This window comes from Leptodactylus fuscus, chromosome 2, assembly GCF_031893055.1.
Source record: "Leptodactylus fuscus isolate aLepFus1 chromosome 2, aLepFus1.hap2, whole genome shotgun sequence".
NCBI lineage: Eukaryota > Metazoa > Chordata > Amphibia > Anura > Leptodactylidae > Leptodactylus > Leptodactylus fuscus.
In genome coordinates, this window is record NC_134266.1 from 75855333 (window position 1) to 75879938 (window position 24606).

General features: G+C 40.5%; 1 protein-coding gene across 1 annotated transcript in view; it reads left to right on the top strand.

Annotated features, from left to right (window-relative positions):
- DPT (dermatopontin) overlaps window positions 1-22146 on the top strand; it is a 31027-nt gene extending 8881 nt beyond the window's left edge. Inside the window, exons 2-4 of the mRNA XM_075264042.1 lie at window positions 17439-17564; window positions 18508-18615; window positions 20409-22146. Coding sequence (XP_075120143.1) covers window positions 17439-17564; window positions 18508-18615; window positions 20409-20475 — 301 coding nt within the window. The 3' untranslated portion in view covers window positions 20476-22146. The remainder of the gene's footprint in view (window positions 1-17438; window positions 17565-18507; window positions 18616-20408) is intronic.
- Window positions 22147-24606: the final 2460 nt, after the last annotated feature.

Here is a 24606-nt window from a genome sequence, read left to right on the forward strand (position 1 = left end):
GGGGTTATCTTTCCCTTGCAGAAGTAAATGCAGGATAACTACAGCTATACATGGCTGCCAGTAATGGCCATCGATTAAATGGTGAGTCTCTCCGATCTGGATTGTAGAGGGGTTGCCCACCTATATGAAGTTCATACACTGTAACAATGTATGTATTGTCTTCATTAAACGACCCTTTCAAGGCTGGTTTCATATGGCCATGTTGGGTTTGTGAATCAGATACATTTACCGGCATGTATAATATTATAATATATTAATACATCACAAAAAAACATTAATTTGAATTATATAAAAATACATTTTTTTCATATAAACTTGCATCAATTATATATTTTTTAGAGTTACTTTGCTTCAATGCTTTTCCTTTGCATCACATTGCAGAACCTAATCGTTGATCCAGAATAAGACAAACAGGATCTTAGCTGAACCATTAAATTTGTTCTTGTTTGACACAGAATGTGTTCAGTTACCAGTCAGTGTGATGTGCATTCATATGAAAACAATGGCTGCAGATTACTTTATGCTAGGTAATAAACAATGAAGTATCATCTTTCGGTGCGCTGACAGGTGTGCCTCAATTGTATATCCTGCCAGCATGACAGACGGGATTCTTGGAGCAATTCACGGTGAATAAACGTAATGTTCCTAGAGTTACTTACCTGGATTTAACAGTGAAGATTTTTATGGTATGATTTAACTTTAGTGTGTTTGGAACGGAGTGGTTGAGAGCTATTACCACTAAATGTTTTTCCTTTTCACCCTTTCTATAGTCCTCTGATCTATCGTCTCTAGATCACTCAATAGTAAATATGTTCCTCCATACCAATTATTCTATCTTACTAGGAAGCGTTACCACAAATTGGAGAAGATTTGGGAACATTGTTCGGAGATGACTGCTCCTTAGTATTATTTCTTGAGTTTGGGGAATGAAGTTGTGTAAATGGTGAGAGTATGTTATGGGTTTGCAAATTCAGCAGTTCTGATATACCCTATTTTATCGAACAGTTCTCAGTTCCTACATACTGCGTGCTCATTCTCTACGCCTGTTTACACATGTATGACGCCGCTGTCACAGTTTCTGTTGTTTAATTGCAGAATCTGCAAAAAAAAATAAATCTTTAAAATCACCCACAAAGCTCCACATTACACACAAAATTAAAAGGGTGGTCCAGACACAAAAAATGGATGTGCGAATAGATTAAAGTTACTAAAACTCTTCAGTTTGGAAAGTTGCCCTGATGTCCCAATTTCTGTGTCGGTCTTGCGCCCCGAGCGTCTCTAATTCCGCACTGGCTGGCTGTCTGGCTGTCTGGCTATAGTTTTGTCAACCCCATTTTATGTCTCTACATCAGCCATGACAGAAAAAAGGACTGGCTTAGTGACAGAACTGAGCCACATAAGCATTCCCATTCTTACACATTATCACTTAGACACTTATCTCCTATATCAATACCAATGCAGAAATATCAACTGTCAAATCTATGTTGATCCAAGTTAATCTATTCATATGTTAAATACACCTATATAACTTTTATGTGTTTGGACAACTCCTGTAATCTTAATAAAAGTTGAGTAACTTTGGGGGTACATTGCTGTTTTTTTTATCTTGTACAGATCCTGGCTTACAGCTTGCATGCTCATGTGCTGCATTCACCATCCTTCAGAGCTGTAATCTCCTATAGTATAAATTCGCTGCTTTTGAGCCAAATGCTCAATCACTGAGGCTCATGGAGTGTTTTTCCAAATATATCTCTTGTTGGTACCAGGGTGAGGGTAGAGAGTTCACCCAGTATAACTCTACAATAAATACTCCTTAATTCCAGGGGAGAAGAACATTTGTTCTTGCTACCAAAGAAAGAAAAACCTTCTTCAGACTAGAATATACTGTACAATATAATGGTGTGGCTCCAGATGAAGTGTCAATCATACAAAAGAGTTTACAGAACCCTGCTGACAATAACAAGCAATGCAGATCGATCCCCCTCCTTTGGGGGGCCGTATGTCATCACCCATATTTCAAAACGATGACAGAAGCTTTCTTCCGTTTTGCTTTTAACTTTTCTGATGTGCGTGCAGGACATTTTCTTCTATTACTAAAATGAACAAACATGATGAGCGATAACACCTGTCATGTTTTTTACATTATAGTCACTTCCATCACTCTAGTACTTTTACTGTCCATTGCTCTCATGCTTTCACAGCTGTAAAAACTATAGTGTGAACTTTCCCTTAGCTAAGCTGTTATAATAGTTATAATGTACACTCACCGGCCACTTTATTAGGTACACCTGTCCAATTGCTCGTTAACACTTAATTTCTAATCAGCCAATCACATGGCGGCAACTCAGTGCATTTAGGCATGTAGACATGGTCAAGACAATCTCCTGCAGTTCAAACCGAGCATCAGTATGGGGAAGAAAGGTGATTTGAGTGCCTTTGAACGTGGCATGGTTGTTGGTGCCAGAAGGGCTGGTCTGAGTATTTCAGAAACTGCTGATCTACTGGGATTTTCATGCACAACCATCTCTAGGGTTTACAGAGAATGGTCCGAAAAAGAAAAAACATCCAGTGAGCCGCAGTTCTGTGGGCGGAAATGCGTTGTTGATGCCAGAGGTCAGAGGAGAATGGCCAGACTGGTTCGAGCTGATAGAAAGGCAACAGTGACTCAAATAGCCACCCGTTACAACCAAGGTAGCCAGAAGAGCATCTCTGAATGCACAGTACGTCGAACTTTGAGGCAGATGGGCCACAGCAGCAGAAGACCACACTGGGTGCCACTCCTTTCAGCTAAGAACAGGAAACTGAGGCTACAATTTGCACAAGCTCATCGAAATTGGACAATTGAAGATCGGAAAAACGTTGCCTGGTCTGATGAGTCTCGATTCCTGCTGCGACATTCGGATGGTAGGGTCAGAATTTGGCGTCAACAACATGAAAGCATGGATCCATCCTGCCTTGTATCAACGGTTCAGGCTGGTGGTGGTGGTGTCATGGTGTGGGGAATATTTTCTTGGCACTCTTTGGGCCCCTTGGTACCAATTGAGCATCGTTGCAACGCCAAAGCCTACCTGAGTATTGTTGCTGACCATGTCCATCCCTTTATGACCACAATGTACCAACATCTGATGGCTACTTTCAGCAGGATAATGCGCCATGTCATAAAGCTGGAATCATCTCAGACTGGTTTCTTGAACATGACAATGAGTTCACTGTACTCCAATGGCCTCCACAGTCACCAGATCTCAATCCAATAGAGCATCTTTGGGATGTGGTGGAACGGGAGATTCGCATCATGGATGTGCAGCCGACAAATCTGCGGCAACTGTGTGATGCCATCATGTCAATATGGACCAAAATCTCTGAGGAATGCTTCCAGCACCTTGTTGAATCTATGCCACGAAGAATTGAGGCAGTTCTGAAGGCAAAAGGGGGTCCAACCCGTTACTAGCATGGTGTACCTAATAAAGTGGCCGGTGAGTGTAGAGTTATAATAGAGGTTGTAACTCAAGATTGGTGCAAAATAAGTAATGCAATGAGATTATTGTAATGAAATGCTATTCAAAGACTATATGAACATATGTTTGAAAACAGTTCCAATTGTAGGAGTTTCTTTTTAAGGTGGTATAAACTTCTTGGAAACTGTGGGAATGGAAGATCTAGATGGCAAAATCAGTTATGAATAAATAAAATATTGTTATAAGAAACGCACAGAATAATGATGACACTGACAAACACGTGACAAGACATTCGTATGTTCCATACAGTATGTATACCATGGTTTCTTGTCATTGCACATACTATAGATGTTTATGTGCACAAACAGTTGCTGATAATCTGTATTCTTATGAAACCAGTGTTGTAGAAAAGGATCCCCAGCATTTTTGTGTTCTAGACACTTTCCATTCTCTGGACATACTGTACCATTCGTTTTTCACAATGTTATGCAACATTGAGCTGTTAGTAGCAATATTTCAGATTCACAGTATTTCTGCCAAGGTGGACAGACATGCTTAGTCTTTCCTCCATCTCTGGGTATGCAGAAGGATTCCTGAGACAGCATCTTAGTGGCTCCAGCACATGTATATAGTTCCAATTCACTCTGATCTTTGCTGATGAAGGTCTAAGAATTATCCGAAATCTTCAATAGGAAGGATTTCTATTTATTGTCAATTTATATTTGTTACTAACTTCTAGTGTTGAGCGAGTAGTATTCGATCGAATACCTCGCTGGCATAGGAATGCATGTAATCCGACGAACACCAAGGGGTTAAACACTTTGAATATTCGATGCGTTTAACCCCTTGGTGTTCAAGCGATTACACTCATTGCTATGCCGGTGAGGTATTCAATCGAATACTACTCGCTCAATACTACTAACTACCATGAGATTGTTTGTATTACTTTGTAACTACTAATAATGGCAGTGAGTTCTGTGGATTGTTCTGATCAAGTTTTGTTGTGATACACATTCTACAAGCACCCCAAACCCCGACGTATTTACTATTTCCTAATTTCGGGGTTTCAGGAGGCCATTTCAGTTTTAATCTCAGACAGCTGAAAAGCTAGAATCAGCCATGTCGGGAGGATTTCCCCATCAATGTAAAGCTTAATTTTATTTATTTCTCATTAGGTTTCTTGGGGCCTTGAGCCTACAGATTTGTGCGGTGACTCTTAGGATTGAGTCTCAGTCCCATTCGTTCCCTGTTTCAATAGTAATTTTGTTTGCAGGTGTAAAGTACTGGTATATAGAGATAAATCTCTATATGGCAGTATACTGTATGATTAAAAAACCCACATACAATATACTGGCATATACACTCACTGGCCACTTTATTAGGTACACCATGCTAGTAACGGGTTGGACCCCCTTTTGCCTTCAGAACTGCCTCAATTCTTCGTGGCATAGATTCAACAAGGTGCTGGAAGCATTCCTCAGAGATTTTGGTCCATATTGACATGATGGCATCACACAGTTGCCGCAGATTTGTCGGCTGCACATCCATGATGCGAATCTCCCGTTCCACCACATCCCAAAGATGCTCTATTGGATTGAGATCTGGTGACTGTGGAGGCCATTGGAGTACAGTGAACTTATTGTCATGTTCAAGAAACCAGTCTGAGATGATTCCAGCTTTATGACATGGCGCATTATCCTGCTGAAAGTAGCCATCAGATGTTGGGTACATTGTGGTCATAAAGGGATGGACATGGTCAGCAACAATACTCAGGTAGGCTTTGGCGTTGCAACGATGCTCAATTGGTACCAAGGGGCCCAAAGAGTGCCAAGAAAATATTCCCCACACCATGACACCACCACCACCAGCCTGAACCGTTGATACAAGGCAGGATGGATCCATGCTTTCATGTTGTTGACGCCAAATTTTGACCCTACCATCCGAATGTCGCAGCAGAAATCGAGACTCATCAGACCAGGCAACGTTTTTCCGATCTTCAATTGTCCAATTTCGATGAGCTTGTGCAAATTGTAGCCTCAGTTTCCTGTTCTTAGCTGAAAGGAGTGGCACCCGGTGTGGTCTTCTGCTGCTGTAGCCCATCTGCCTCAAAGTTCGACGTACTGTGCGTTCAGAGATGCTCTTCTGGCTACCTTGGTTGTAACGGGTGGCTATTTGAGTCACTGTTGCCTTTCTATCAGCTCGAACCAGTCTGGCCATTCTCCTCTGACCTCTGGCATCAACAACGCATTTCCGCCCACAGAACTGCTGCTCACTGGATGTTTTTTCTTTTTCGGACCATTCTCTGTAAACCCTAGAGATGGTTGTGCGTGAAAATCCCAGTAGATCAGCAGTTTCTGAAATACTCAGACCAGCCCTTCTGGCACCAACAACCATGCCACGTTCAAAGGCACTCAAATCACCTTTCTTCCCCATACTGATGCTCGGTTTGAACTGCAGGAGATTGTCTTGACCATGTCTACATGCCTAAATGCACTGAGTTGCTGCCATGTGATTGGCTGATTAGAAATTAAGTGTTAACGAGCAGTTGGACAGGTGTACCTAATAAAGTGGCCGGTGAGTGTAGAGTACATTATCATGCAAAAACATTACTATTGAAGTCTTGGATCTGAAATATTCCTATATTGCAAATGGCTGGCGGTCAGCCATTAGACACAGCCCTCATTGCACAAAACTTTTGGTTCAAGATCCAAAGAAACTTAATGAAAAATTAAATAATAAATTATTATGAAAGGTACAAAACATAGTAGATAACACCAGCTTATATGGTATCACTATAACCAATATGAACTACACAATAAAATGAGCACCATATTTATAGTGATCCCTAAATGGCGTACATGAATATGGTGCAATACTTTATGTAACCAGTAAGATTCAGTCAGTAGCTCGTTCACCTTAGACCGTGGGACATGACCAGGATAGGTTTAAAGACTCTTATATAACTATCTATTCTTTCATTTCAAGCACACAGACATAACAGGGCTCAGCTTTGAATGGACCTTATCGTGGGGTATTATTGTGCCCAGAGGAGTAAAATGAAGCTCCTGAGTCCCAATGCAAGATCTGTAATGGAGTTCTAACATACCATGTGCTATCTATAATACTGGTTTCCTTTTATATTTTAGGGAGGCTTTTGGGCCTGGTTCCAGGTCTCTCCACCGCTGAACCTCCCAATGATTACATGATCCTATGTCCCCTCTTTAGAGCAGCTGTCACACAAGAACAATGCTCTGCTATCGTCGGTCCCATAGGCTTTGAATGGATTGACAGCATACATCCATGACTGCCGCTCCATTTCATATATGGGACCTGAGTCCCACCAATCAGACACTTAGGCTAAGTTCACACAGAGATTTTTGGTCAGGATTTTGAGGCCATATCCACCTCAAAATCCTGACAAAAAGATGACTCCCATTGAAATCAATGGGAGCCGATCAGGTCTTTTTTTCCGGGAGCGAGATGCTAATTCTACAGGCAGTTTCAGCCTGAAGACACTCCCTCCTCCAGACTAGGCCCATATATTGGACCTAATCAGGAGCGGAGTGGGCGGCTGGATGCCAGTGCAGTGCACCAGCTTTCAGTCGCGGCTACCCGGTTTGAACTTACCCTTATGACTTGTCCTTGACATAAATCTGGCATGAAATCACTGTTTGTCACATTCAACACCTTGGGACTTCTGGTTTTGGGAATATTGCCTAACAATCCTCCAAAGCTTTTTTTTTGCTTTCTTAGGGTGCATTCACACTGAGTAAACGCTAGCTTATTCTGAACGTAAAACACGTTCAGAATAAGCGGCGTCTAAAGCAGCTCCATTCATTTCTATGGGAGCGGGGATACGAGCGCTCCCCATAGAAATGAATGGGCTGCTTCTTTCACTCCGAGCAGTCCCATTGAAGTGAATAGGGAGTGCCGGCGTGTACGCTCCGGCATGAGCAGAGCTTGCCGTATACGCCGGCACTCCCCATGTTTTACGTTCAGAATAAGCTAGCGTTTACTCAGTGTGAATTCACCCTTAAATCTAATTTATTTTATTTGGCCCAGTAATCCATGGACATCTTTTGCCATTGTAATGTTTGCATATTCTCTTTCCTATTGAAGGCCTTGGATGAATTATACGGCCGTGTCAGTAGAGATATTGTGTATATGGAGTCTGACTTGTACTAAAACCAGCAATCTCCATTACAATTTCATCTTTAAATGGTATTAGGACTGTTTGTTTAAGGATATTGAAATTTCACCACAGATTTGGCAGGAGTACATGCTTTATAATGCAGGAACAATGCCCCTCTGTCAGCTCTGTAATCTTACCATCTCACTTTGATCACAGAGCTTACAGAGAGATTCTAAAACAAATTTGAGAACGGAAAACGAGACTCATTTATTAAGTAGGAGTCTAGTGCCAGAAGATGTCCAGGCCTAGCGGAGGAGCTCTATGAATACATAGGCGCTATAAACAGAGCAGAGACATTGTTATGGTAAGACGCATAGCTCCATAGTATATACATTTCACATGATTGGTATTCACAGTTTAGAGGATTTCATTTCATCCACTAACAACAATTTATTCTTGATTTCACATGGTTCTATAAGGAAGATTACACGAGGGAATGGGAAAGAAGCTCCATTTGTCTGATATTTACCGGTATTATATATAGGTCAAAATAAAGACTAGCCTGTATATTAGGGTATGAGCCATAGGCCCCCCTGCTACAAGGGGCATACAATGGAGCTTGTCAAAATTTTAGGACTGTTATATCAAGGCACCACTATATTTGTTGTCTGTGGAACTCCAATAGAAGTGAATTGAGATGTCTTGGAGTTGTAGTTTATAGCAGCTGCAGTGCTGAAGGTTGCTGACTCTTATGCTAGAACATAGTCTAGGACTGACCATTGGTGAAAGCGTACACTTAAATTCTGAAATGACTGCAATTTATCATAAAATAATCAGAAAATGAGTCAGTTATAAAGCATACAGAAAAGAACAGTTTCACAGTTAGGACAGCCGCCTTGCTGATCCTAAATGTTGATGATGTGGCATGGCAGTGCAGTAGAGTGTTAGTCCTAATCTCCTACAAGCTCTCCAGCTACAGGATTTCTGCAGAGAGGCAGCAGAGATCACCAAGGAGAGGGGGGAATACAGTGGTGCCAGAGTGGGGGTAGAGGTCAGGGGAAGATCCTATCTGCAGGCCCCCTGCCATCCATCCACCCCTGTTGACCTCCCACTTCTAAGAAAATCATGATTATGCTCCTGTGCAATATATGATCACCCCTGTTCAAATTGCCCCCCAAGCTGCATCTCACCAAGAACTGGGGGGCACCTCACTAATGAGGCCCACTATAATGTTAGATTTTATGGTACAAAAAAACATAAAATTGTATAAAATTTCAAGGAATAGTAATGTATTGTAGGGCTTACTATACTTCAATATTACAGATTTTTTTTACAAATCATTGTTTGTACAGATACATAATATGACCGTGTTCATGAACCCTTAGGCTAGGACCACATGGGATTAGGTTGCAATGTCATGCTGCTATATCCTGATTTAGTCTAGGGTTACACACTGACTTAGTATACAGCTGCAGGGCAACAATTTAAAGAGGACCTTTCACCATATCTGGGCACATGCAGTGTTATATACTGCCAGAAAGCTGACAGTGCGCTGAATTCAGCGCACTGTCGGCTTTCCCGATGTGTGCCCGGTGTGAAGAGCTTACGGCCCGGTACCGTAGCTCTTCTATGGTCAGAAGGGCGTTTCTGACCATTAGCCAGAGACGTCCTTCTGCCTCGCGGCGCCTATCGCGCTGTACTGTGGAGCGGGGAGGAACGCCCCCTCCCTCTCCTGATAATACTCGTCTACGGACAAGCTGTGTGAGCAGAGGGAGGGGGCGTTCCTCCCCGCTCCACAGTACAGCGCGATAGGCGCCGCGAGGCAGAAGGACGTCTCTGGCTAATGGTCAGAAATGCCCTTCTGACCATAGAAGAGCTACAGTACCGGGCCGTAAGCTCTTCACACCGGGCACACATCGGGAAAGCCGACAGTGCGCTGAATTCAGCGCACTGTCAGCTTTCTGGCAGTATATAACACTGCATGTGCCCAGATATGGTGAAAGGTCCTCTTTAATCTTATATTGTACAACTATAAGTCACCATGTGGGGAAATCTAGTGAATATAGTCACACTTTTTGCAGTTCGACAATGCACTCTTATGTTACGCAATGACAAGTCACTGTGTATTGCAAAACCATACACAGATATTTGTAAAATTATAAAGGGTTCACTAGGTACCTCTTGCTATAGCTGTCCAGTGATTTATATACAGTACTTCCTTATTTCCCTGTATGTGTAGAGTTTTTCTGGAGAGTCTTAAGAAGACCGGGTAAAAAGTAGCATGTGGTTACATAGTCACTAGTGCAGCGGTGCTAAGGCTGGATAAAGTATTATATTCTTGCAATAACAATGGCCTGCGCTTTGTATATATAACATCACAATTCATTCCATTAGGATAAATTGCAATGAGTTCTGCAGTTTATACAAGCCGTAATACTAATCCATAGATGGATGCTTCTCAAAAATGTTCTCTGTCTATACGATTTTTTTCACAAGGGGATGCTGATTTACAGTATATGAACATATCCAGCACATGCTATATGAATTCCTCATCAGAAATCAGGAGTAGCAGGGAAACCGGGACTCCCTCCTGTACCTAGATCATTGATATCATAGGCATAAGGAATATAAACTTATTTAGAGTCTAATTATATATTTTCATATTTATGGGCACCTATTTAATGATAACAGTTGTTTCATACTCTTTATTTTAACACCATTTTATAGGCCCCACATTCTATGTTTATGCATAGCTTAATATATCTTTATTTACCCCAGATTGCAACCCTTAGCAAATGCACTCTCTTCCTCTGTACCAGTCACTCCCTTTAGTTAGTTCATATTTATTGATCTTGTTTTTTTGTACGATGCATGCAAATCCTTTTCAGCAGTAAGCGTTCGCACTCCCTCTAGTGGTGACTGCCGGCAGACAGAATTTTATCATTTAACTACTGAATATTTGCTGGGGATTTGTAGCTTGGCATCAGAAAACTACTATAAAACATATTAAGAATAAATACATATTTTAGGAAATTAATCAGTATAGGAACTATTTAGGTCAACAGCACAAAATGATGTTCAATAGTGGACATTCACTGTAAGCCATCTGTCCATTTAGAAAAAGCCAATACCCACTCATGCATTTGGTTTTAAACCCTTTCTGCCATGTACTATTATGTGGTGCTTAGCAAGTAGTTAATGTTCATTGTTATAATGGTGATGGCCTGGTATCTGCTAAAAAAAAAAAAAAAAAAAAAAAAAAAAAAGTCATCAAAAATTCATTCTGTACCTGAAATCAGTATCAAGAAAAACTACAGGATGTCCTGCAAGAAACAAGCCAATAAACATGGAAAAAGATTTTTTTATGTAAAAGCAGTAAAACATATCAGTATAATACAAAATCTGTATAAATTTGGCATTGCCATAATTGTAATGATGTGCAAAAAAAAAAAATAAGTTATCATTTCAGATTTACAGTGCAGTTAATTCATAAAAACAAACACATAAAAAAATGATGGAGATGACAGAAGCAGTGGTCAAGCACTGTTCTAGCCCTTATCAGGGTTCAGCAGCTGAGAGTACTTTGCAGAGCAAGAAGTACTGTAGAAGAGAGTATAGGTGCCAGTAAACAAGAATGGAGTCAACAGCATGATCACTAGAGCTAGCGTGTAACATAGGCAACAAGCTGTAAACACTGAAGACATATTGAATTGTATCTAACAAACAGAATGAAATAGATAAAGCAATGTATGAACCCTATATGGGACATATATGTTAACAATATCTGTAGTGCTGTGGGATATGTTGCCACTATATAAGTAATTTAAAACTATTTTGGAGATGGAAATACTCCTTTAATTGGTTAAGAAAATGATGTCAAGATATTGCTTGTTTTAATCCCTTGCTGCCGGTGACATTTTTCGATTTTTGTTTTTGACTCCCCACTTTCCAAAACCCATAAATTTTTTATTTTTCTGTTCTCAAAGCCATATGAGGGGTTAATGTTTGCAGAACAAATTTTTCTTCATGATGCAACCATTCATTATTCTGTACTATGTACTTGGAATGGGGTGGATTTGTGGAAAAAGTGCATTTGTGTGACTTTCTTACAGGCTTCATTTTTACGGTGTTTACTCTGCAGACAAATTAACATGTCACTCGTATTCTATGTTTTGTTACAATTCTGGAGATACCTAATTTATTTGGTTCTATTTACATTTTAACTTCTTAACAAAAATCAAAAGCTTTGCAAAAAAAATCTTTCTAAAAATCGCCTTTATTCTGACACATGTAACTTTTTTATATTTCCGCATAGGGCGTTTTTTGCGGGGCAAGGTGTACTTTTTAATTCTACCATTTTGGGGAATGTCTATTGCTTTCATCACTTTTTGTTGAAATTTTTTTATCAGGGGTGAAACAGTGAAAAAAACAGCAGTTTGGCACTTCTAATTTTTTTTTTCCCCACTACAGTGTTTACCGTACAGAAAAAATATTTTTAGAGATTTGTAAGCTGGGCATTTTCAGACACAGGGATACCTAATGTGTAGGTGTTTTATAGTAATATTTTACTTTTTATGTGTTCTAGGGAAAGAGGGGTGGATTGAACATTTAGGCTTGTTTTTTTTAATATTTTTTAAAACATTATTTATTTATTTGATATTAAAAGGGATTCAATCATTAAAATGACATTTTTTCTCGATAATACGTAGGAATAGCCTTAAGAAAGGCTATTCTTCTCCTGCCTTTAGATGTCTTTTCTGTGCTGCTGTTCGGTAGAAATCCCGGTTTTCTTCTGTATGAAAATGAGTTCTCTCTCAGAACTGGGGGCGTTTCCAATGCCGCGACAGAAATCTCCAGCGATGCCTTTATCTTCGCCTGGAACCGCCTCTCCCTGCGTTGGCTTCAAATTTCTAGGCATGCGTAGTCAGCTCTGCCATTGGGCCATAGGCAGAGCCGACTGCGCATGCCCGCGGCCATTTTCTTGTAGCCGCTTACCCCATCTTACTGTGTGCTCACACAGGAAAATTGCCACGGGCATTTGCAGTTGGCTCTGCTCGAAACCCGATGGTGGAGCCGACTGCGCAGGCCTACAAGTTGGAAGCCAGCGCTGGAAGAAAACGCGAATAGAGGCTGTACCAGGGTAAGATAGAGGCGGCGCTCGAGAGTTCTCTTGCAGCATTGGGAACGCCCCCATTGCTGTTTAAATGCTGGGGATCGCTCCCAGTGCCGCGAGAGAACTAATTTACATACTGAAGAAAACCGGGATTTCTACCAAATGGCGGCGCAGAGAAGACATCTCAAGGTAGGAGAAGAATAGCCTTTCTATTCCTACGTGTTATCGAGAAAAAATGTTATTTTAATGATTGAATCCCTTTAAGCTCCACTAGGGGGTTTGAACCTGTAATCATTTGCCAAATGTATTGCAGTCTATGGGAGATTACCTAATCAAAAGAGCCAAACCCATGTTTTTTTCACTGTTTCCCCTCTAATAAAAATTTGATGAAAAAGTGATCAAAGCAATAATCATTCTTCTTTACAGAATAACTTATTGACAGAATCTGTTGACTTTTAGAGAATTTTTTTTTGAACATTTTAGATTTTTGTTGAAACCCTATCCTAGGACTCCCCTTGTTAGAATGTGATAGAAATAGAGGGGTTAATGCCTTTGTAAAATTTGGCATAAACCACCAACATATAACTTTAAACTCAGAAACTCAATACAAAACCAAGTTCATATTTCAGTACTGGAATTTAATTCAGCAGGTAGAATAAATTATATCCAACAAGTGCCTGCAAGCTGCGATCTGTCTGCGCACAAGAGCCATTAATAATTAAGCAATCAGGAAAGCATTGTTAAAACTCGCTTGTTACTAGTCTGTGTCCTAGGAGGGGGAACACTGGCTACTTAATACAATAGTCTAACATTTTATCCATCAGTGCCATCTGGTGGACAACTGATATGCACACAATTGTGGCCAAAAGTTTTTAGATTACCACACAAATTTAGGTTTTCACAAAGTTTGCCGCTTTAGGGTTTTACATACTTTTGTCAGAGAGTATACTGCAGTACAGTAGTAAGCATTACATAAACTTCATGGATTTATTAAAAGTTGTATACCTTATGAAAAGACTCAACATTTACAGTGTTGACCCGTAGTTTTCAAGACGTCTGCAGTTCACACTGGCATGCTTCGATATTAGTTTATGGGCCAAATGCTACCTGATGGCCACCCATTCTTGCCTAACCAGTGCTTGAAATTTATCACCATTTCTGTGTTATTTGTCCACATGCTTTTCGAGGATTAAACACAGGTTCTTGATGGGATTGAGATCTGGGCATTTTTACGGCCATGTACCCAAAATGTCAGTGTTTTGTTCACCAAGACACTTAGTTATCCCTTTTGCCTTGTGACATGGTTCTCCATCAAGCTGGAGAAAGCATTGTTGATCACCAAATTACTCCAGGATGGTTGCTCTTGGAAGATCTTTAGATACCATTCTTTAATCATGGTCGTGTTCTTTGGCAAAATTGTGAGTGAGTGACCTTCCTTTGGCATTATGGACTTATGGTCGCATTCACCTTTCATTCTCCATTCGCTGTTTCAGATGTCCCAACAATTTGAAGGGGGCTTCTTCAGAGAAAACAATTTTACCCCATTCCACTGCTTTCCAATTCCTGAATATCCTGCAGAATATCAGGCTAGATATTCTTCTCTTCACTGTCCTTCTTGGCACCAGGCCAGTCTTCAAAAGCCTTTGCACCTTACTGTGTGTGCAGTTGCACTGACTCTTGCCTCCTGCCATTAAAGGGCAAGCTCTGTACTAGTGTTTATTTATTTTGCTTACTTATATAGCGCCAACATATTCCGCAGTGCTTTGAAAATGTCTATAATCACTGTCCCATATATAGGGCTCACAATCTACATTCCCTATCAGTAATTCTTTGGAGTTTGGGAGGAAACTGGAGTACCCAGAGGAAACCCACACAAACATGGGGAGAGCATACAAACTCCTTGCAGATGTTGTCTTTGGTCAGATTCAAATCTAGGACTCCAGTGCTGGAAGGTTCCAGTGCTAACCACTGAGCCACAGTGCTGCCCACACTGAGCTTATCCCATTGCTGAATCTTCTTTAGGAGTGTGATGAACAGAACCTCAGCCATGTTACTTTCTGCGAATTTTTTTTTTTTTTTACTTGTTCATATCAGTCCTACATATACCTTTAGGAATGTGTGTTTAAGCTTTGTCTACATTGGAGGTTAACTCGCTTCAGTGGTTTTATGGATATACCATGTGGGATGACCACTGAGAGAGACAGAGATTGCTAATGACCCTCGGTTGAACCCCAGACATACAGCTCTAAACATCCCTCTTTCCCAGATTCTGAAATGGGGAAGGAGGGGGGGGGGGGGGGAACACTTGTAAGGGAAGGGTGGGTAGATACCAGCTTTTTACTGCAAGGCAGACCTAGATTCAGTGTCACTGAGCCAAGAAGCAGCAGAGCACTGCCTCTGAGACAGCATGTAAAGGACACGTTGTTTGGACTGTTTTAAGAAATCTCTTTTCTTTTATCCCATTTTATTTTACGTATTGTATTGTACTTTTATCTGTATTTGCTTATCTACTGGTATATATTTATAACATTTATAAAGCTCGTTTCGTATTATCCTATGAGCCCAGGTTTACTTATGGGACATGAGTGGAAGATAAGAAAGGTGATCGCAGGTGTACCTAAGTGGCTTTGGTAAGGCAATATCCTTCACATGGAGACAGTCCTGGCCCTTGCTGGACTATCTTAGGGGCCCTGAAGCCTTTTTCATAGAAATGCTTCTAAATAAACTATTTATCTCAGAATCAGCAAATGCCATTTTCATGCAAGGCAATGATGACTGCATGTGTTCTCCTGGAGGTTAACAGAAGAAGACAATGATTTCATGCTCCATCCCAATATGAAAGTAACCAGTCTGCTGTAGTAGTTTATAAGTAGTTCATGAGTGATATCAGCTGCCTTGTCCTGGTTAACATTTTCTCCTGAGCTAACAAGTAGATCACTTCAATGAAGGTCATTTTGTGGCAGGGCTGAAATTCAGTAGAAATGGGATTTTTGTAATAAAGTTAATATTCAGTGCAGGACTTTACAATTTATCGAGATTCATTTGATCATTCTTTATAACAACCTAGAGTTAATATTATTAATAATAATAATAATAATAATAATAATAATAATCATGCATGACTCAGTTAATAAAGCCTACTAACATGATGCGGATTTGTGAAAGTAATTAATACTTTGTAGCGCCACCTTTAGCTGCGATTACAGCTGCAGGTCGCTTGGGGTATGTGTCTATCAGTTTTGCACATCGAGAGACAGAAATTCTTGCCCATTCTTCCTTGCAGAACAGCTGGAGCTCAGTGAGGTTGGATGGAGAGCGTTTGTAAACAGCAGTTTTCAGCTCTTTCCACAGATTCTCGATTGGATTCAGGTCTGGACTTTGACTCGACCATTCTAACACCTGGATACGTTTATTTGTGAACCATTCCATTGTAGATTTTGCTTTATATTTTGGATCCTTGTCTTGTTGGAAGATAAATCTCCGTCCCAGTCTCAGGTCTTTTGCAGACTCCAACAGGTTTTCTTCCAGCAAAATGGTCCTGTATTTGGCTCCATCCATCTTCCCATCAATTTTACTGATCTTTCCTCTGCCTGCTGAAGAAAAGCAGGCCCAAACCATGATGCTGCCACCACTATGTTTGACAGTGGGGATGGTGTGTTCAGGGTGATCAGCTGTGTTGCTTTTACGCCAAACATATCATTTTGCATTGTGGCCAAAAAGTTGGATTTTGGTTTCATCTGACCAGAGCACCTTTTTTCCACATGTTTGGTTTCTCCAAGGTGGCTTGTGGTAAACTTTAAATGAGACTTTTTATGAATATCTTTGAGAAATGGCTTTCTTCTTGCCACTGTTCCATAAAGGCCAGATTTGTGCAGTGTACGAGTGATTGTTGTCCTATGGACAGACTCTCCCACCTCAGCTGTAGATCTCTGCAGTTCATCAAGAGTGAGCATGGGCTTCTTGGCTGCATCTCTGATCAACCTTCTTGTTTGAGATGAAAGTTTAGAGGGACGGCCGGGTCTTGATAGATTTGCAGTGGTCTGATACTCCTTCCATTTCAATATGATTGCTTGCAATTTAAAGCTTGGGAAATCTTTTTGTATCCAAATCCCGCTTAAACTTCTCCACAACAGTATCTCGGACCTGCTGGTGTGTTCCTTGGTCTTCATGATGCTCTATGCGCTTTAAACAGAACCCTGAGCCTATCATAGAGCAGGTACATTTATATGGAGACTTGATTACACACAGGTGGATTCTATTTCTCATCATCAGTCATTTAGGACAACATTGGATCATTCAGAGATCCTCACTGAACTGAATGGAGTGAGTTCACTGCACTGAAAGTAAAGGGGCCGAATAATATTGCACGTCCCACTTTTCAATTTTTTATTTGTTAAAAAAGTTTAAACTATCCAATAAATTTCGTTCCCCTTCACAATTGTGTCCCACTTGTTGTTGATTCTTCCCCAAAAAATTAAAATTTGATATCTTTAGGTCTGAAGCCTGAAATGTGGCAAAAGGTTGAAAAGTTCGAGAGGGCCGAATACTTTTACAAGGCACTGTATATCAGGAAAATGGAAGGCTACACATTCTAAGTGTACTAATTCTGGAGTGCGCCTTTAATTTTACATGGCACACCTCAGTCTGCTGTAATAAGCTTAGAGTATGTGGTTTCTGAAATAAAGTAATAGGTATGTTTGCACACATAACATTTACAATGGCTCTCTTGTCTTTCCAGGTATCAGACATGCTCTAATAATGGTCTGGTAGCTGGATTCAGTAGTCAGTACTTTGATGCCGTCTTGGATAGAGAATGGCAATTTTACTGCTGCCGTTACAGTCGAAAATGCTCTTACAGTTGCTGGTAAGTTTGTAATAAAAAGAAGCGCATTAAATGTATTTAAAAAAAAATTTTTATTATATGTTTTCACATCTTTAACCCAAGTTAATGCGATCTTCTTCAGTTGGTTAAACTGCTGCAATGTAATATTTTATTATGGAGGTCAACAAAAAACAATGAAAAGTCATTGAGAAAACATTTTTTAAAATTAATAACATATTACGATGCAGCGGTTTAACCAATTGGAGAAGTTTGGGTTAACTCTGCTACATCTGGATATCTCAATATTCACCACAAAGGAATTGATCCAATAACCGGGGACAAGAAATACATTCTCAAGTTTTTCCTTTACAATTGTTTCCAGGGATTCAGCTGAGAAGTATAATTGGAAATAAGAGTATGTTCACACGGCAGAATTTGGGGCATCCGTTTGTCCCATTCATTTCAAAGGGAGACAGATGCAGATTTTTTCACCTAGTCAAAAAAAAGATGTGTCGTGCTCAATCCTCTGTCAGATTTCATCTGATAACTCCCATTGTATTATGGGGATAATGTTTTTCCTTAGGGAGAGACCACCTTCTCAGGTGTGTGGAGACTTATACAGCCATAGTGGCTCCACTGCAAGGGAACATGGGAAGAATATGCAAATCTGTCTCCCAAGGGTGCTTGCTATAGAGGGCAGCATAACAGAGGCACTGTCTCCCTGTTTACATCTTGGGAGACAGATTTGCATATTCTTCCAAACTCCCATTGTAGTAAATGTGAGGCAGAAAAATTACAACTGGCTGGACAATTTGAAAATTCTGCAGCAGAATATAGTGAAGCATAAAAATTCCGCTTCAAATTCCTGATTTTTCAGCTTTTACAAATTCCACCATGTGAACATTACCTAATGGTACACATTTCTATTAATTACATTGGAATTTTTTTTTATATTACAATAAATCTGCTTTTTATTTAAAAACAGGTTGACTCAAGACTATCCTGGGCATTATGGGGAGGATGTGGACATGGTTCTATATTCCTATGGCTATTACATTAGAGGAGCAACCACAACCTTCTCTGGAGTGGAAAGGTCAGTTAATAAATAAAATAAAAACCTTCTGGCACTTCATATATAACATTAAAAAAAACAACAGTCATTAACTCCTTAGTATCCAAGCTATTTTGAGATAAAGCAGTTTTATCTTATTTTTATCCTTTGTTTTCATCCTTATTTTATCCATAGCTTTTTCATTTTTTTCTGCATGAGGGCTTGTTTTCAGCAAGACAAGTTGCATTTCTCAATGGATACTATCATATGCTGGTGTCCACCTTCAGGACACCAGCTAACTGAAGTTTTAATTGCACATCGTCCTCCTATTGTCTGGTCTACCATTTAAAAGGGCTTTATCATTGGGAAATGTCATTTTTAGCTAAGCACATACTTGCATAGCCTTTAGAAAGCCTATTTCACACCTACCTTTTGTATGTAAATTGCCTCCGTAGGTGTTGAATAAGTCAGTTTTTATTCATATGCTAATTAGCTTCTCGTGCACCAGAAGTCTCACCGTGCACTCCTCTATGCTATTCTCTATGGGTATGTACAGCAGAGGCTGCTGTGCTGATGACTCATCTCTGCTATACATACACTTAAAGAATAGCAGAGGGTGCACGCAGAAGCTAATTAGCATATGAATAAAAACGGGGCCATGTATCATTCTTTCATGTACCCGGATCAGTCGTCCTGGCCCCTTCGTAGAGAAACAGCCCCAAAGCATGATGTTTCCACCCCCATGCTTTACAGTAGGTATGGTGTTCTTTGGATACAACTCAGCATTCTTTCTCCTCCAAACACGAGGAGTTGTGTTTCTATCAAACAGTTCCAGTTTGGTTTCATCAGACCATATGACATTCTCCCAATACTCTTCTGGATCATCCAAATGCTCTCTAGCAAATTTCAGACGGGCCAGGACATGTGCTGGCTTAAGCAGGGGGACACATTTGGCACTGCAGGATCTGAGTCCCTGGCGGCGTAGTATGTTACTGATCTTGTGTGGAGCCCCAGTTCGAGGGAGATTATTAATGGTCTTGTATGTCTTCCATTTTCCAATTATTACTCCCACAGTTGATTTCTTCACATCAAACTGCTTGCCAATTCGAGATTCAGTCTTCCCAACCTGGTGCAGGGCTACAATTTTGTTTCTGGAGTCCTCCGACCGCTCTTTGGTCTTCACCATATTGGAGTTTGGAGTGTGACTGTTTGAGGTTGTGGACAAGTGTCTTTTAGGGCCCCTTCACACGGCGTAAGCGCTCGGCTCATTCCGAGCCGTACACACGAGCGCTTCTAAACACTTCCCATTCACTTCAATGGGAGCGCTCGTAAAGCCGGCTTTACGCGCGCTCCCATTGAAGTGAATGGGAAGTGTTTAGAAGCGCTCGTGTGTACAGCTTGGAATGAGCCGAGCGCTTACGCCGTGTGAAGGGGCACTTATACTGATAACAAGTTCATACAGGAGCCATTACTACAGGTAATGAGGGGAGGACAGAGGAGCCTCTTACAGAAGAAGTTACAGGTCTGTGAGAGCCAGAAATTTTGCCTGTTTGTTGGTGACCAAATACTTATTTTCCACCATAATCTGCAAATAAATTCTTTCCAAATCAGACAATGTGATTTTCTGGATTTGTTTTCTGATTTTGTCTCTCACAGTTGAGGTCTACCTATGATGTCAATTACAGGCCGACGTCATCTTTTTAAGTGGGAGAACTTGCACAATTGGCGGCTGACTAAATACTTTTCCCCCCACTGTATCTTACTAGATAAGCATGCTCCACGTTTTATTTCTGGTCCATTTCCTTCAAAGTAACTTTGTTTGCTCTTTTTTCCAGGGATCGTCAATGGAAATATATCGTTTGCAGAATGACAGACTTTGACTGCGAATTTGAAAACTTCTAGGAGAAATCCCTAAACCAACATGTATCAATATTCTATGTTTAGAAACCAGATTTGTGTTTTAGTTTCTGCCTCTGCTTGTATTATTGTTATGATATAACTTCTGCAAATGTTCTTTATGGCTTTATTCACAAGCACAACTGCAATGGCACAGCACTTCTTAAAGTTTCACGGTGACAAAATACGTAATAGATACTATAAAGCATATATTTTATCTGTGCTCTTTGGAATAAATAAATAATATATAACTCGCGCAAAGACTACGCACCAACGTACCATGTTAAATATACATATAAGCTGCATGTCGGACGCTATGAACATTTTATGACTTCTTAGTATGTTTTATGATGTCACAAGTAAACGAAATAAACGCCAGTTCAGCTATATCAGATTTCATATTACAATCTGCATCTTTAGAACACATGTATATAAGACAGAGGGCCTCAAAGCTAATGTGCAATGAAAACGTTTTTTTTTGTTTTGTTTTTTAATGCAAGCTATTCAGACTCAAGTTTTTCATTTTTCACTGGCAGGCACAAACATGATAACAGCGATCAGATTGGTTGGACGACTCCTCCAGTCTTTGTCTGAATTAGTGAGGCCCAATGAGTTTTTAGTTTTTTTGTTATTGTATGGGAAACAATGATGTTCTTGGGATTTGCAGATCCCCATTTACTTCACATTTTATCTATTTCGATGTCAGAACTATAATGCTTTATTAAGACACACAATTGTAACAGCCAAAATAAAATGCTGTGTATGGCTTTTTAATATCTTCTTTCCCTTTATTAAATATCAAATGAACCTGAAGTATCTGTCTGGCTACTCTAATGCCAGTTTCTGCTACCATGTAGCTTAATGTAGGGTCACATCTGCGTTAGAGTCTTCGATTCAAATTGTACTGGAAATTGGCGGAGGGGAAAGTCCTGAACACCGGTTTCAGTTAAAACAAACAAACAAACAAAAAAAAACGGCAGAGACCGACTGTCCCCAAATAAAATTAAACTGGCTGATAAGTGGAAAAGCTGAAGATAGACAGCACAGTAATCCCGGAGCTCTCACCTCCCCTATCTGTTGCTTGTCAGCCCCTCCCTCCCCCCTGAGAGCAGGCAGCTACTCACTTGGGAAATGAGCAGATAAGCCCAGTGGCCATAGAAACGCAGTGTCAACAATGAAGTGAATAAATTAAGATAGCGGCCAAACAAAGCAGTTTTGTTATTTAGGAAAAGTCTTAAATCTTAAATCCACATAAACTAGCAGTATAGATAGGATGCTTTTCATGGGACAACCCTTTTAAGCTACATCTTTCCTATACAAAGATGCCTATACAGTAATTGTGAACAGCTTTCTACAAGTGATCATACCAGTGATTTGTATAGAGGCAAAATGATATCCTTGTTGTGAGTCCATGATTTTACTTGCTTTTGCAGCCGAACGTCTGGCACTGAATGCTAAAATAAAGCTTACTATTCATCCATATCCACAAGTCTTTTCCAGCAGTAGTCTTACACAGTGTATTACTATATAATACATAATTGTGTCACTTCTTTCCACAGCTCATGTGCATAACTTTACATTTAAACTCAACGGCACAGTTTTCTCTCTTCGCGGACGATGTCCTCCTCACTTTTTCCTCTCCCCACACCACAATTCCCTACCCCTTTTGTTTGTTTGAGGTCTATAGCAAATTCCTATGGGTATAAAGTAAACCCCTAAAAAATTGAGGTGCTACCTCTTAATATCTCGAAGGACCTCCTTACCCTTCTTAAGAGAAATTTTGATTTTCAATGGTTAATATCCTCTATTCACTACTTGGGGATCCCAATATCCCCTTCTTACTCAGCTCTCTATTCAGTGAACTAGCCATATCTTTTCCAAGATCTTAGGGCCATCTTAGATAAGTGGCGACCCTTGCCTATTTCCCTCTTAGCGAGAATTGCTGCGGTCAAGATGTCCCTCCTCCCAAGACCCTCCTGGTGGCGATCCCTTGTGCGGACCTTCGCCGCCCGTAGAAGGTGATCATTCAGTTTATATGGTAGGGTAAAAGGCACCGTATACCTCGCTCAGTTATGCTGCGGAGAGGGGGTGTGGGGGACTGGCTGTTCTGCACCTACTGCACTACTATTGGGCAGTGCAGCTACGTTATCCCATTTTGGGGGACTATGCCAGTATACACTAAATAAGTTTAAATCAAGAAGCTCTGGCTGGCACCTACACATCCTAACTAGAGTTGATTCAAATAGTATTTGAAACATAGTTTCGAATACTACGCTTCCATAGGAATGAATGGAAGCGGCCGAACAGCAAGGGGTTAAGTGCCGTCTGCTTCCATTCATTCCTATGGAGCGAGGTATTCGAAACTATAGTTTCAAATACTATTCACTCATCTCTAATCCTAACACGCCACTGTGGGTTGGTGCTCCCCACACCCCCTCTCTCATACCCTGCTTGGTCCCATTCGCTCTAGCAGGTCTGGTTCACCTGTTGCACTAGGCTTCCCCTGGTGTCTCCCCACGCCTCATTGGTATCCATCCTGTTTAATACTTTCTTGCCGGATAGTTTGTCCTCTGTTATGGTCAGGGTGTGGTCCGGAGTCAGCCTTTTTTGGATTGTTGATATGGTTGATCCTGTGACACTGGAGCTCAGGTCCTTATCTCATGACTATCATGAATCTCCCCCACTGAATGACTTCACTACTGTCAGATGATCAATTTTGTTTGCTCACTCTATGGGTCCCTTAAGATTACTCTGACCACTGCCTTTGAGAAGATTTGTCAGATGGGCTCATCCACCCAGAGGTCTTATTTCCTTTATTTATCAGCTTCTGTCCTCCCATACTGGGTATTCCCTCCTGTGCTTCCGATATATGTCTAAATGGGAGGGGGCCTCTCTCTGGGACAGTAGCAGATTGTATGGTCTCGTGCACAAAAGTCCTCTCAATGTGTCACTATTTAAGAAACCCAGTATAAGCGGTTGATGCACTGGTATCAAACCCCTGCTCTTCTTCACGCATTGAATCCTGCCATTCAATTATTAACCCAGTTACAAATATTTTCCTCTAATCCTAGTATTCTCATTGTACCACTTGAAAGGTTGGTACATAAAACGTCAAACAACTTTGAAAAGTCCAGATATTCCAGATCTATGGCATTACCCACATTCAGTCTAGAATTTATCTCTTCATAAAAACTGTTCAGATTAGTCTGAGGGCAGGTTTACACCTGCGCCTAATCTCAGCTTTCAGGTTTCCGTCTCCTGACCAAGAAACTGGACAGGAGATGGAAACCGGCAGTCACTTTTCAAACCCATTCATTTGAATGGGTTTGCAATGTGTCCGCCCGTAAGCATCTTCCGGTCTCTGCAGTGGGTTTCCTGTCGGCAGAAGACGGAAATCCACAAAGTGGAGACCAGGCGCAGGTATGAACCCGCCCTGACTGGACTGATTCTTCATAATCCTTCTGGGTTACAGGTGACATGTAATGGAGAATTTACTTATATAGCCTCTTACGGTCACCATATATGTACAGTATAGAACGCGGCATTTATTTTGAGAGGGTCCACATTGTTAGTTTTAAGTTTATTATTTATTTACCAGAAAATTAAATTTTGTATTTTTAATTTTACTTGGCGATTATTCTCCCTGCCTCAGTCTTTACCCCCTCCTATCTCTCATACAGGTTTCCAATAAATATCGGCAAGTTTTTAAGTACAAAACATGTTTTATTAACAGATGAAATGATGCATCAGGAATGCTATGAAATGTGCACATATTTACAGGTAGGTAGAAAACAACATGCAAACAAATGTAATACAAAAACATATAGTGTTCAACATGGGCAACCAAAACCCCCCACAGTTTCACTTATAAAATATAAGGCAGTATTAACATACTCATTTATCTGGGCACTTTATTCAATTTTACAAGCATTGTAAGAAACACATAATGAACCTTTAAGAAACAACCACATTAACCGGTTAAGGACCAGGCCCAAAAGTATGTTAAAGACCAGGCCTCTTTTTTCAAAACTGACATGTGTCACTTTAAATGGCAATAACTTTGAGACGCTTTAACTTACACAAATGAATTTGAGATTGTTTTCTCGTAACACATTATACTTCATGTTAGTGGTAAAC